Source organism: Embiotoca jacksoni, unplaced genomic scaffold, assembly GCF_022577435.1.
Source record: "Embiotoca jacksoni isolate LCO1_2020_lvr unplaced genomic scaffold, fEmbJac1.0.p SCAF_21, whole genome shotgun sequence".
NCBI lineage: Eukaryota > Metazoa > Chordata > Actinopteri > Embiotocidae > Embiotoca > Embiotoca jacksoni.
In genome coordinates, this window is record NW_027185352.1 from 5,134,244 (window position 1) to 5,150,019 (window position 15,776).

The window sequence follows — 15,776 nt, forward strand, 5'->3', positions numbered from 1 at the left end:
ACTCTATCCTGTTTAATAAGCATATTAATTAGGCATCCATGTCAACAGTAAATATAAAGGTAAAATCAATAGAATAATGATATATGTAAAATATATATTTAGATTTGATTTTAATTTGATTGTCAACAGTTGTGCAATGTTTCAATCAGTAAATAGGCTTTATAATCTTGAAATGATCAATTAGCAAATATATTAGTATAGCTCTAAAATATAGTACCGAGCTGACTAGTTACAAAGTTAAGTAGTTAATCTGCAAAAGGCAGTTTGGCAGAGGCTACTTTGACTGCATTTCCATTCTACTGTTTTTATGCACATTTTCAATTCTAAAAAACTCACCTCAGTTGAAAAGATTGAAAATGTGAAAAAAAACAAAAAACATTTACGCTTGGTACAAATATAGATTTTTCCATTTCAGTGAAGACATAATGTGTCAAAGTGTAAAGGAAAACAAATCATGATGTACATGAAGGTTTGGATGTCACTGAAGAGATGAAAACATCAAGTCTGTGTGGAGCGATGAGGAAACTGTAACCTTCGACACATTCAGACATGAAATGAACAGAAATCCTCCTTCGCGCTTTCCCACTGTTTGATGTCTGATCAGCATCTTTTTTACACTATTTTATTTTTCCCTTTTCTTCTGCAGTGGTTTACAGGACCGAACAATTAATGCTCCCATCTCAATGCAACCAACTCCTAATATACACCCGACAGTAAAATTCAAAGAAGATAAAGTCTGCACTGTCTTTTCTTTGTGAACAATAACAAATCTCAGAAATTTGTAGAAATTTGTATTTCTTCTGTCTCTTCTGATTTGTTTCACATTTCATTGTGTCTTTGTACCTTCCTGATCTCCTGTTAGATTTCTGTATCTTATTTCACCACCCTGACAGACGCCTGCAGCTGACACTCATTGGTGTGACATTATCGTTTTTTAGCATTACACTTCAAGTCACAGTGCCCTGGATTTTACTTCTCGTATAGTCCTGATTGTAATAACTGGAAAAAGATATTCCGATTTTTTTTTTTCTTTTGCTGAAACAGGAATGGAAACTTGGCTAATGTAACAGGATGCATCTAAAATGCATACTAATACAAATAAAACTTACATTTAAAATTGCCTTTCAGTGTTATATGTAGTTTACCTGTGATGCTAACTGGTGCGGTGAGTCACTATACTTGTAAATACCTTTGCCATAAATATACTGAAAGTAAATGCACTTGACATTCAAAAAACCCAGAATTGACAGTCACCCATGTATCCATGCAAAAACTTAAGAGGAAGGTGAGACATCACGAAGAAAATCCATCTTGAGTATTGGACATTACAGCCCTGCAGGATGTAATAAAGTCTCTGTGATTTTGAAGCTTGTTGACCTTCCTACTGACGCAGCCAGTTGATCATCAATCTTAAGCTGTCCACTGTTGTTGCAGAACTCTTATGTGGTCCATTGTGGTTTCATCCTGCAGGTAATGGAATTTCTTTCTGTCGCTCTTTTTTTACTCAATAATATGTGCTACAAACTCTGCAGAGCAAAGAAAACTGCAGGTGTTCCAACCATTCGACCCGTGAGATTAAATTATTAATGTTGTATTTTTTTTAGCTCCATTAACATTTCTTCACTCCAATACCTTCACTTTGCATGAAAAATTAAACAACTATTTTTCAATGTATTCATGGAAATTGTTTGATGCATATCACCAGCGTTACTCTCATGTCCTACATATATGGCATGTCTGTGAGTACATTTGAAACCAACACTATGAGAGCGAAACTCAAAAATGCCATTAATTTTTGCATGTTATCTTACGTTCAAATGGAACTTGTGAGCTCATGGTTACAACATGGAAAAACACTGTTGCTTGGCAACGACAACGTGGATGGTGTCTAAAAGCCACACAGGCTAACAATTTAGCAAACTAACAGGGACTAACGTAATGCAGGAAAAGCAAAGGCCACATATATATATATACATATATACATACAATATATAAAAATGAATTTGCATGGTCTATGCCATTTCCGTAAACGTCAGCAAACACGTCACAACTGGTGAACTCGAGGCTTACAGAAAATGTTGAGTTCCAACATGATGAATACCACAAGGGGATTATACATATGGACTCTTGTGTACGTGGTAAATACGACCCCATTTGAAAGCAGCATATGTCCCAATTGTATGCATACTATTTCATTCAACAGCACATACTTTTGTATGAGTAGCTGCAGTATGTGCTAAAAGTAAAAAGAGCAAGTTTGCAATTCGAACACATCCTGTTTTTTTCTGTCTCTCTCCATGACTGGTCTCCGATCTGTCACACCTATTTCACCTGTTCCCAGTTTTCCAATCAGTCCCAGATACACTTGCTCTGCCATCACCAAAGCCAGTTTATGTACTTCCTGCCTGAGATCAGTCATTGACAGATTATCAAGTCAAACCTCCATGTCGATCCCTCGTGTGTAAGCTTCTGTTTTTATCTCATTTACCGGAATTTATTTTGCATTCCTGGACTGCTGATGTCCCTGAACATTCTGTAAAGACTCTGTAAACTGATTAAACTACATAGACTTTGTTTTATCTGCCAAATATTTGTGAGAAAAGATCCTTGTTTGTTTCAAACCTCTGCTTTTTGTCATGCCGGGTCCTCATTCCTGTAAACTATGACAGCATGTCTGTAGGAAGCACGACGACGCCTTGAATGGACCCTTCAGGACATGGTGCCCCGACCGCACTGTTAACAGGGCATCATTAATAAAGTCATGTTAATTAAACAGTGGGCACAGTTTGCTAAATGGTCCCTTTGTCTTGAACGTGTTCAGATTAATGTTTCTATTTCAGCCACAACCCTCACATCCATTATACCCCTCCAACATTTGAATTATGGATAGTCAGGAAATAGCTACATTTATATTGGGCTCAGAGATTAAATATCTCTGTGGTGTCGGGACTATATTTGCATATCTAACTTTTGTGGAGCATTTGCAATTAGTGCAGGACTTTGTGTAAAAATGATCCAAATTGAATTAGATAAACTACCACTGTCCTTGCTTCTCTATTATAAAACTCATTACCATTACTATGCTGCTAATCAATTACGAAAACATTTCTGTCCTAAACAACAGCAGAGAGTGCGACAAATTTAATGCTAACACCAGTTTAGAGTCATTACCAACCAAACAGACAAACAGAAGTATGCAAGAATAGCTCCACGGGATAGACTGATGCATTCACTATGTCATGGACAGAGGAGAATAAGTTGGAGCTGAAAGAAAGGCTACAGTAACTCAGAAAACCACTGTGCTGAGAATAAAAGCATCTCAGAATGCAAAACACATCCAACATCGAGATGGATGGACAACAACATTACAGGACCACATGGATTCCTCTCTTGTCAGCCGAGGAGAGAAATCTGAGGCTGCAGGGGGCAGAGGCTCACCAAATGTGGACAGTCAAAGCCTGCTGCCATTAATCTGCCATGTGCCAGTTGTGCCACTCGCATGGCCACATGAGGCTGGCCCCAAAAGTGAGTCTAAACAGACCCTCATGCTAAAACGCCCAAATTTACAGCAGAAATAAATCATTTACAGTTTACAGCCTGGTATAAAATACAGTTCTGGTGTTTATAGCTAATTTATGCATTCATGACAAGTGTACAGGGTGAATTTTTATATTCCTCATCCATTTAAAGCGTATTAAGGCTTAAAGTTATGCATAATTAAGGGCAGGGCTGCTTTGTGTTACAGGAGGGTGCTGGGACAGTTTGCTAGCTTCCTGCAAGTTTCAGCAACCATGCTTCATCTGGCCCACCTGAGCTCCACCTACACATTTGAGTCACGCACTATTAAAGATGGCATCTGGAACTGCGCTTCAGGACACCTCTGGATGTACAGTCGTTCTTCAAATACAGTCGCCTTAATACCACTCAATCATGGTTTGAACGCTACAGCTTGTCTGAGTATTGTTTTTAACTCCTTTTATGACCATAGCTTACCATAATTTCCTAATGGCTACTTCCAAGACATTAATATACCATGTCACAAAACAAGTCATCTTAAACTGGTTTCATGAACATGACAATAAATTCAGTGGACGTCAGTGGCCTCCCCCTGTCAGCAGATCTGAATCCAGCCCAACACCTTTAGGATGTAGAACAGTAGATGCACAGCATGAATGTGGAGCTGACAAATGTGGAATAATGAGGTGATGCGATCATGTAGACATGGAGCAGCATCACACATCTTGTAGAATTCATGACACCAGGAACTGAGGCTCTTTAACAGAAAAGCAAGTTCCTCATAAGGTGCTTGATGAATGCATATTGTTCATACACATAAATACAAATGTGTAAGTACATACATATATAAATAAAAGCATTTACTTGGCAACTGCCAGATTACAAAATCCTGAATGGTCAACATGGAAGCAGCAGCAACATTATATTGTCTTAATAGATCATCTCGCCTCAAAATGATGTATTATTCAGTGGAGTCACCACTTCATGTAATCTGCTAATTGGAACTAGTTGCTAGTTTTCGCGACCCGACTGACAACACTTGCAACACTCTCCATATGTCACCATGCTGACCTACGAAAAGCACCTTGTCACGGGGAGGGATGCTTAAATTAGTCCCAATGGTATCCATCAGCACCCACTGCCTCTATTCGTCACCTGCCAGGGGTGTGCCGCCTCTGAAAGCATGAAGCTGGTGTAAAAGTTTCCTCGAGTCCTCACTGCCATTACAAAATTCTGGAATTACTGGACATTCATATCAAATGTTTTTCAAACAAAAAGTGCACAAGACAAAAAGAGGGTTTAAAGTGGTTTTGATTTTTTTCTAATGGCCATTGGAAACGCTTGTAAGAGGATTTCTGGAAAGGCGATTTGTTGACTGACTAAGAGGTTATTTGTCATCCTTAAATCCTTCTGACATAACATTACTTTTCATGTTTCACCCAAACTGCCTTTTCATTTCAGGTCAGAATAATACCGAAACAAATGTGACCAGGGAGAGCAGACAAACGTGATGAAACCAGAAACTTAACAAGACAAATGTTACTCTAGTAGTCACTTTCAGGAATAAAAGAACACACGCCTCCAACATTTTTAACATTTTATTTCACACCTGCAAACATCATCATGAGAAAGTGTTACCATTGCTGCTCTACTGTGTCTCTTAAATCTGAAAATAATTGAAAATGCTATAATATTCAGAGAGTGGTGGCATGGACGTGTACGGCTGAAGACAACTTAACGAGCCTCTTGGCACCTTTGAAATGATTCCACACACCTATAAAAAGCAAACAAAGGGATGATGGAGGAATGTGGGTCACAGTGGACTCGGGGGCGAGCTGGCCAAAACTCCTTCTGATTCCTGTGACACTGATCTGAGCTGACAAGGGCTTCGTCAGCGAGAGTAAACTCTCCTCCTGTCTGAACCGATCAGGATCAATTCCTCAGGAAATCTGGAGAGCTGCAGGTCGGTGTAACAAGGTGGAGGATGACCAGGGAAGTCAAGTTTTAACAGGACGACTGGACATCAAGTTGACATGTGTCCAGGATGCTGAAGTGTTAAGTCCAGCTTTGGACCTGAACTCTGAACACCTGTAGGGAAGTGCAAATAGATTTTTCTGCAATGTTAACAAAACACCACTGTTTTGATGTGGTGCTCAAATGACGGCAGTTAGAGCTGCTACAGTTTGACTAGTTTGCACAATAAAATGTCATGATTAAAGGGTCGTTCCACACAAATTACAAACAAATGTTTTCTCTCTTCCTTCTACTATCTGTTTATGCTGATAATGTTTATTTGCCTCCACCACAGACAATAAATGGATTTTTTTTTTTTTTTTTTTAAAGCACGGTCACTCCACTGATTTAGGGCTTTTACAACATACTCATACCGAAATTTTAGAAAAACTTGAATTGACCCAGCAGAACCTGAAAAATACCAATTCCGTTCATTTTCCTTCCTTGTCAATCCTTCGCTCCTACGTTACCAACAATTCAAATCAAACGCTAATTGTTCAGTCAGATCTATGGCAGTGTTACGCTAGTAGTGACTCATATAGCCTGGAGCGACTAGCTCAATCAAGTAAACTCGTTTTTTTTCCACTCTAAGGCCCAGATTTTTTTTTTCCTTTTTCCAACTTGGAGTCCTCCCCCAACCAGCGCTGAGTCAGGGGACATCACTTCAGGTAGTTTATTCGATTTCACACACACACACACACAAGGCACAAACGGCTTTAAACAACCTTTTTCACATATGCATTGGTTCTCCATCCAACCTGTTATCAGACTAACATTGTAAGGGGTGGATTATGCTTATAATAATCGACAAAAACACGCAGTAGTGTATCATTTTCGTAAAGTCTTTACTTAGGCAGAAAATGGCTCCAAACAACACTACTGACAGGGTAACCATTCTTTTGGGTCACGTGGGTGTATTGGAACAGGCTAAACACAGCTTTGCATTCTATGTCCTTCTAAGATTGAAATAAGCGGTGTTTTAACAAAGATTTGCCTCTTTACACATTTGGTTAAACATCTGGTTGTAAAAACAAAATAATGAGCCCTAAATAAATAATAATAATAATAAAGACACCTAGAGGAAACTGCAGAGTCGGGTGATAAATCTTAGTTTGATTGATTCATTTCAATCACTCATTTCACATCGCACTTCGTCATTTGACTCCCTTGTTATTCATAATAGTGAATCGTGCAGCTTTATATTAAAAAAATATATTTTTAAAATTTTTTCAGTAAAAATGAAATTCCATTCTTCCCCATTATATCTGGGGCGGAGGCAGAAATCTCAAAGACAGATTTACAGACATACCACACTATGGGGAGTTAGGAAGTAAGCATATTTCTTTTGTAATCTGAGTGAACCATCCCTTTGACAGTTCATCAAATGCATTTTTCTCTGACTGAATACAATGTCTGTATTTCTAACAACAGAGATATTTTTTTGGTTTACACTGAACAGAAACACTGAATGTTTTGTACTCTCTCTTTGCTTTTATAAAGAAACTATCACAGGGTTACACAAAATTTAAAGACATGCACAGCCTGATGTACAAAATATCAAGCTACATTAATTACACATGAATGACTGGCCTATTATGGCAACGATATGCTCCACAGTATCAGACAAATGGTTAAAAATAACAACAAAATGAAGGCATTTTTTACAATGCATGCTGGATACTGTATATTAACCATCAATGCCTCTAACAGCTTATTAAATCCAGCATGGACATTCCTCTCAACCCAATTTAAAAAAACCCACCCACGTTTATATGATCTTTGTGATCTTTGCAGTGACAATTTCCCCAGGTAACAGCGAAATTTCCATATGAACTCTAAATATTTTAAAAAAAACAGACACCACTTACCATCGAGACATAATTGAAATTCTGCCCACAAAACGACTGCATTTTCTGCTTTAGAACAAACGCACAAACCCCAGAGTGCTTAACTACTTCACAATAATCACAGTGCACTACTTTACATCAAATGGAATTTTTTTCATTGTGTACAGACACAAGACAAACACCTGAAAAAAAACACCTGGGTTTGGACTGTAAGAGTACAGGAATGTGCAATAGGTACTTTTTGTTGCTACGCCATTTGAGCAGGGTCTGTGAGGGTCTGTCCTACTGTCCTACTTCCATTTTTGAGAATTCCCTCAGTGGTAACATGACCCACGTTCATTACTGGTGGTTTTGGGTCACCACTGTTGGAGTCCTCAGCCTGTGGCTCTAAGAACGCCACCCTCTTTCCATTTGACCGCCGCTGTCCTGACTCGATATCGCTGGGGTCCGAACACAGGATAATGGCTCGTCCGCCGCACCCTCTCGAGCCCTCAGCCCTGCTTTCTCGGCACCGACAGGGGGTGAGGTAGAGGTAAAGCAGCACAAGTACGATGCTGACCACACAGGAAGCAAGGGTGGTGAACGCAGTGTTGAAATGCTCGGCACCGTTACGATGTACCAAGCCACTGGCGGAAGTCGTGGTCAAGTTTCCAACCACCACACTGATCTCCAAAGATTCACTGGGGTCAGTGTAGCGCCCGCGGGCAACCACGCAACCATATGTACCCGAATCCTCTATCAGTGCTCCTCGGATTTCAAGGGTGCCATTGGGAAGAACTGTTACGTGGGCACTGAGATCATTGGTTGATGAATTCAGTGCCATGCTCGGGGTCACCCAGAACACCACCAGCCCCTCCTGGACAGGCAAAGTCAGCCCTGGACATGGCACTCTTAGCCAGTTACCAGGGTCTACTTGGTAGGTTGGTGCCTCAAGGGGCATGTTAGACACTCCCTGCTGGCTGCATTCAAGCCCTGCATCTTCTTTGCATGGGTATTCACCTCTGAAATCAACCAAAGGGCGATACTGTTTCCACATCCAATAGTCTTGCAAAGCAAGTAAAGCACAGTCGCAAACCAAAGGGTTTTCCTGCAAATAAATCCCTCCTTCCCGGGTGAGATTCAGCAGACTCTGGACAGGCACCTTGGGGAGCCTGTTGTATGACAGGTCGAGAAAGGTCAGGTTATGAGGTCCTCCAGATTCCTCAAAAAGCCAGAGGGGGAAGACAGTCAGTCTGTTGGTGGAGAGGTAGAGCCTCTGCAGGCTGTAGAGGTCGCTGAAGGTTCCTGGGTTGATCTGGATGATCTGGTTGCCGAACAGCAGCAGCTCTTTCAGTTCCTTCAAGCCAGCGAATATGGACGAGTTCAGCACTGTCAGTTGGTTGGACGAGAGGTCCAGGTGGAGGAGATGTAGCGTCAAATTGAAGGTGTTCACCTCAATTCGGCTGATGGAGTTCTTGCTGAGAATCAGTGCAGCAAGCCGGTCAAACGGTTGTGAAATCCAGTCCGCATGCAGGACAGTGAGGGCGTTGTGGCTCAGGTCCAAACGTGTGGCATAGCTCGGTAGGTCAAAGGGCAGCACGGACAGATTGCAGCCACTGCAGGAAATGATATCACTGGCACAAAGGCAGCAGGGTGGGCAAGTGGCCACAGAGGGAAGGAAGCCAAGGCACAGGAGGAGCAGCACGGCTGCAGCGGCAGGGTTGCAACGGCTGCCCCCAACATCGGTCTTGCCTAAAAGCTGTGACGCAATGGGATGCATCCTGGTTTTCCCTCAGGATGGGATTTCAGGTTACCGTCTCAATGGGTGTGCACATGTCAGGTTTACAAGCCTCGGATGATGTACGGCGTTTATGAACTGAGGAACGGAAAAGAGGAAGAGAAGAAAAGGACAATGGAAATGATTCTCCTATGTTTTAAACTAACTGATGATAAAAATCTCAGAAACAGTTTCCACTGCGCTAAAATATCACAACCAGAACCCAGTGTTAGAAATAAAAAAAAAGCCATTAAGATAAACAGAGCATGCAGTAAGACTGCATGAGAAAAAGGACCAAACAAGTAAATGCAATGTATATATGTAACTCTAAAAATAAATTGGAATTCACATTCAAGTACAACAATGAAGGCTGTTGGCATCCCCTGCACATGGCAACTGTTAGTAACTGAAGGAATAACTGTAACTTAATCCATGCACGTTAGTAATATACAAATACAGTCCAGTTTCTTTGTGCTTTAATGCACAACATTTTATATGTCTTTGCAACTGTTTACACTCACTTTTATCCCTTTACGATGTATATTTATTTTTGATTTGATTCTTCTTAATCTATCTATCTATCTATCTATCTATCTATCTATCTATCTATCTATCTATCTATCTATCTACTGTTGTGTAACTGTTAAATGGAAGCTATCATAGAAGACTAATGTCACAACCAAAACAATAAATACAATATGCAAACATGAAACAATTGTGCAATAGTTTTTGTATTATCAAGGTACACAACCTTGTATTTTTAAATTTCCATCTGCAGCTGTTTTTTTGTAAAAATCATTCTCATAATAATTTTTAAACCATCTGCAAAAGTCATCAGAGTAAAAGTAAAGAAACATGGGAGAAAAAAAGGTGGCGTTTAGAGATGCATGAACAATTGAGAGAGAATTCATTTCATAATCAAACATACAAATAGCAGTAATTTCAATGTAAAATTGTAAAATGCAAATCATTCTGTGGTTGCATCCTCTTTAATATGAGGACTGGCTCGTTTATTCACTTATATATCACTACAAACTGAATATCTTTGGGTTTTTGACTTTGACAAAAGAAGCCTTTTTTTTTATTTCAGGCCTATGTTTGCCTAAATTAATGATATAAAATAATATTTTTTTTAATTTTTCATTAATTTACTCAACTACTTTCTCCTTTGGCACACATGTTTCTCATCTACACTGGCCTCATACACCCACCCAAGCCAAAAACGTTGTCCGAATGTGTCACACCTAAACATGATTTACTGCCTCTAGTTCCTACAATTAAACTCGAAGTAGTGATTGTTAGATGCAGCCCTGTAAAGTTTACAGAAGTGAGAGAATTCAAAAATACTGCAATTGTTGCGTCAAAGTAACAGACACGGGGACAAAATGAGTATCAAATACTCTTATTTTACTATTAATCTGCATGTGCATGATCCAACTCTCTGTCCTCTCCTGCTCTGTTTCCTGAAGCTAAGTAGATAAAAAAAAAAAAAAAAAAGAATTTTACGACATAAACCCCGCTCACCTTCATATCCACGCAGCTGCTTTTTCAAATCGTCCTCTGCTCTGCCTTCATATCCAGACGCGCTCTCCGGACGCGCAGCAGGACCGCGTCCCGTTTGTGAGTCCTAAAAGGCAATCTGGCTCTTTTTTGGAACAAAGCGCACCGTTTCCGGTAGAGAATCCACCGAGAGTGTGAGGAGGAAACCGTTCACCTGCAAGTCCGGTTGCGCATCGCTGTGGGAGGGCTCGTCCTGAGAGTAAACACGGAACACAACAGCAGCCGACTCACCAGCGATGTAAGTGGATGATGCCAAAAGGAGGAGAGGGGGAACCCTGGAAGAGGAGGAGGAGGAGGAGAAGTTGGGGTAGAGGGAGAGGGAGAAAGGGCAGCATCAGCACCACACACAGACAGTATTTCTGTGAATCTATTTATTTATTCTTTGGTCACAAAACACCAACAAAATATAGCCTGTATATAAATACTGTTGCCTGTAATGTAAAGAATCTACATTTATCAAAACTTCTCAGTATAAAAGTGACTTATCAAACCACACCTGTTTGGCAGATGGTCAAATGAAAGTGTTTACAACACTTTTATTGAAGCTGCTCTGAGCATGTCCTTTACCTGTTTAATGAGTCACAGATTCACTGATTAATATTTTACCAATGGATCAAATGACCATGTAGTGTGCCAGGGGTCGCTCATGGTGACAAACCCACTGTAAACTAACTGCCCAGCACTGAGTGGCACAAACTGTCCCTACCCTGTGAATACAACCCATAAGAGTATTTCTTGCATTAGCGCCCCCTGCCAGCAGCAGATAATACAGCTCAGAAATTGTACCTCTGTTTGTTTGGGTTTAGAAACAAAGCTAACTTACTTAGGTTTTAGGGAAAGGTCACGGTTTGGGTTAAAATTGAGTACCTGTGTCATCACAGTAAAGAAACCTTAAATTTTGTTGGTAAAACTGGGAACACGCAGCAGGCCTTTGTTGTCATAGTTACACTTATATACAATTAAGGTTCAGCTAAGGTTTCAGTTAAGGTTCTGGTATGGTCATGGTTAAAAGCAGTGGAGACAAATGGTTTAAAAGGAGAAGCAAACAGCCTTTGACAGTGTTAAAGTTAAGTGTTTGCCAGCCTGTCCATCCACCCCAATCTCCTACATATTCTATTCTTGCATGACCGGACATTGCTCCTCCACACTGACACGCCTTCACCCATATAAATCTGGGATAGGGAGAAAAAATCTCTCTAACTTGTTTTTGTTTCTTTAACCCAATCACAGTCATTTTGGCGGCATGAAGTCCACGATCCAGTGACAATGTCTTCACGAAACATTGCTGTGGGGAATTTGTTTTGGTGGAACATTTGCATGTATGGAGGCGAGTTCTGCCAATAAAATGGCAACATGCCAGAAAAGACCGAACAGAACCAAGCCAGCCTGTCTTATTGTATGATCCAAGTCAAAACATGCCATTGGTTGTCAGCTCGGAGGTTGTCGTTGTTTTCCATTGCAATGTGGATTTTGAAAACAGTAACAAACAGGTAGCAGAAGGGCAGGAGAATATTGATTGAAATAATTGGCCAAATGCAACTTTTTACCGACAATTAAACTATTGCAGACTTTGTGAGTCTACAATCACTTCCTTTCCTTCTTTGCTGAAGCCAGTATAGGTAATTCCTTCATATTGTGTTTACTGATTTTGCTGCACCAAAGAAGCCAAAAATCTGTGGCAGTGATGTATGACTGGTCAAACTGACACCAGGACATGTAGCAAAAAAAAAATCAATGCAACTGTCTCTGTGCTGGAACACGGAGAGGTTCAATTCCTGGCAATACTGAGCAGCTGCAGTCGTCCTCTAAATGTTTGTCTTTAGAGTCAATTCCTTCCAAATACTGTTCTATTTTATTTTATTTTTTTATTTGATCTCATTTGACTAAAAACTGACTGTTTTGACCCAACTGTTATGCTTCAGTGACACGTAAAACTCACTGTTGACTGCATGATGGTTCAAAATGCTTCCCATCAATCACCACAGAAATGGAAGTTGGCACAGAGAAATCATTCCCTTGGTCACATTAACCTTAAAATCCAGGATATCCTCCATGGTGTTCGAGGAATATCTTGTGACTGACAGCCTTAAATCCCATCCAATGCTCCTTTAAGTCTCACACTCTGTCACATTGTTCCTCTGTGTGAACCGGCATTTAAAAGGTTTCAATGTTATTTTTGTGCGCTGAAGGATCGTAACCCCTGCAGAGATTTCCCAGCCTGCCTTAGGGTACTCGTGCTGAAGTAGCATTATGCTGTTAATGGTGGCTTGGCAAGGACGACACGGTTCATTAGTGATAACATCATTGTAATTAAACATCTGTGACCTTGAAATGTATCTTTTTCATTTTCTCCAGTGGTGCCGCAGCTTTGTTGCTACTGGCTCACATTGTGACTCAATTGTGTGCCACAGAAAGCGCCTTGAGTCGAGGAGATAAGTAAACAAGGCTGCTGCAGCAAAAGAAAATCTTGCCTATTTGTTACTGCAAAAGAAGAGCAGCATTTTAGTGTTTGCTTGTTGAGGCAGAACATCTCAGAAGGATTTAAGAGGTCCCTCTCTTTATCAAAATACTGTTTGTCTTTATAGTATGGCAATTTAAAAAAAAATGTGCGCGCTGTATATTTATTTACATAATGTTTCTACATTTGGTCTGAAGCATTCCCCATTACATTCACATCCAGTTTCTATGATTCTTTTTATCTGTGCTTCAGATGCTGTTTACCCCTTTGTGTGTGTATGTATGTGTGTTTGTGTGTGTGCGTGCGTGCATATGAGCATAGTTTGCAAGCAGCAGTTGGAGTCTTTCATACAACATGAAAGTATTCTTCACATAATCAGTTCGTCAAGCTCAAAGCTCCGTTTTTTTTTTTTTTTTTTTTTTTTTTTTTTTTTTTATTTCTTGTTCGATCTTCTGGATCCACACATACACCAATCCAATCCAATTGAGTACCTGACAAAAAAAGCAAAGGGGCAAAAAAAAAATCAATGGATTTCTAAGTTTTGAAGATGAGTCAATTCCATTAACTAAAAGAGAAGAGAGAGAATGAGGCCTGTCAGGGGGCCTTATAATCCCGACTTTGGTCTAATCACAATGCACTCGTAATTATGAGCTTTCCACCCGGGATGCTGTGACAGTGAAATCGCTGTATGTTTCCATGGTGCCGACCATCAAAGAGGAAAGTCTCTGGGGATTTTGCCAGAGTATCCATCTTCGCTCCAGGATCACACAGTCAGGCTCTTGATATGCAAAGAAGGCATGGACCAAGAGCTTTCTAATTCCTCAGTCATTTCAGACAACTTTCTGCTGTAATGAACAATGCAGAGGGGCAGTGTTACCTGTGCAGAATACGAAGCATCCATTGTCTTGTTAGAATCTCATGGCTTGTAGCTTTCACTTCTGCAACTCAGCATGCACCAATGCCTGCTGGTGTTCTGTCTTGCCTGGCAGTTAAATATAAGTAATTGCATCTATTTTGCATCCCAGGTGTAAAATAGTCACTGATTACATGTTTCGAACCAACGTCAGCAGGGTTTTGAGCGTCAGCTGATGACAACCTTTGAAGAGTAGGGATTTTAGTCTGTATGTTTTTTTCATTTAACTGGACCTCCAACCACGTATTACTCTCCGGGGTGAGTGAAGACCATCTCAACATGCCAGTATGCAGAAACAATAGTGAGATTCAGAAGTGTTGCATGTTATAAAAATGACCAAAATTTAATCTGTTGGCTAGATTTTGCATTTCAGAAATAGATAATATATTTCTGTAACAAGTGTTTTGTAATTTAAAGGTAAATTATATGAATGGTTGGCCCTATTCACTTTTTTGCCAAGACTCTCAAATCTGTCTGTTAACCAGAAGGTGATTAGCTTAGTTTACCACTTAGCTGGTAGTTAAACAAGAGATGTAAACTAATGTTATGTAAACTTACTGAGCTTTAGAGGTGCTAGTCGGAGGATTTAACTCGTGACCTGTGGCTAGAGATGAGCCAACAATTTCCAAGTCTTTATGCTAACATAAACTAATCAGCTGCTTGCTGTAGGCTTGAACCTATATTTAGCATAAAGACTATGTATGTAGACAGTATATGAAAAGGGACGTTGCCATGAAGTGCAATACCACCAGGGGCCAATTAACTCCAGAAACACTCTGGCTCCACGACTCATTTTGGTGTCATTAGCTGAAGTCACTCCTTGTCATTAGTTTTCTGGCGGCCAATCTGAAAATAGTTCCATCATTAATTAGATATTTAGCCTCAAAAAGTGGCATTTTTGGGGGCATCTGTTGGATTGACAAGCCCATGGTGCAGGGCATAGTGTCCTTGGGTTTCCAATCAGATCAAGTTAGATCCACCACTTGCTCCTCCCCAGCTTGTCCAAATATTTCTGGCTTCAAAATAGTAAGATGGCAGCGGCCAAAATTCGAACTTCAGGCTTCATAATACAAACCAATGGGTGACGTCACTGTTACACTGATAGAGACATTCGAAAGGTATCACGCTTCTCATCTACCTCTAAGCAAGAATTTCTCCAAGTCTTAAACTATTTTAAGCTAAGCTAGGGACATAATTGTAGGAATAAAGTGCAATTTTAGTTTCCATGCACATTCATAACTAAGAGAGAAATTTCAGACGTGTTAATTTTGTGTTTAAAACAGCTGTCAAAATTTCCCCTCCACTTTTCACAGGCAAAGCATTGCACTATTCAAGTGTGTATCTCCCAGCATGAACTGTCTCCATTTTCGGCACTTGAACTTTAAGGACTGACTGAGTGTCCAGAACTGAAGTGTGATTTTAAACACCAGGTGAGATGAATAAACCCACTAATGGAAAATGAAATCCATCCAACCATCATGCTGAAAATGATGTTAGAAAACCATTAAACAAATCATCTTTTTTCATCAGCCCTTTGAAAGCAGACATCAAATTATGTGATCTGTTGTTGCTTAATCATGGAGGGACGTAGTTTCTTCAATAACTTCAAATATAAATTCTGTATGTATTACAGTAATGACAGATTTTGTTCTCAAATTTTTAAAACATGATATCAGTCCTAATTGGAACAGGTGATCAGTTCCGATCTGCACA

The 15,776-nt window shown here is 40.1% G+C and overlaps 1 protein-coding gene across 1 annotated transcript; it reads right to left on the reverse strand.

Annotated features, from left to right (window-relative positions):
• Positions 1 to 5,131: 5,131 nt before the first annotated feature.
• Positions 5,132 to 10,910, reverse strand: LOC138202491 (amphoterin-induced protein 2-like). The gene is made up of 2 exons (XM_069156521.1): positions 10,657 to 10,910; positions 5,132 to 9,231 (listed from the first exon to the last, which is right to left on the reverse strand). The coding sequence occupies exon 2, from the start codon at positions 9,133 to 9,135 to the stop codon at positions 7,624 to 7,626; it is 1,512 nt and encodes a 503-aa protein (XP_069012622.1). The 5' UTR covers positions 9,136 to 9,231; positions 10,657 to 10,910; the 3' UTR covers positions 5,132 to 7,623.
• Positions 10,911 to 15,776: the final 4,866 nt, after the last annotated feature.

Excerpts from the sequence above, each read along its gene's own strand:
- LOC138202491 (XM_069156521.1), bottom strand. The coding sequence starts at position 9,135 with ATGCATCCCATTGCGTCACAGCTTTTAGGCAAGACCGATGTTGGGGGC.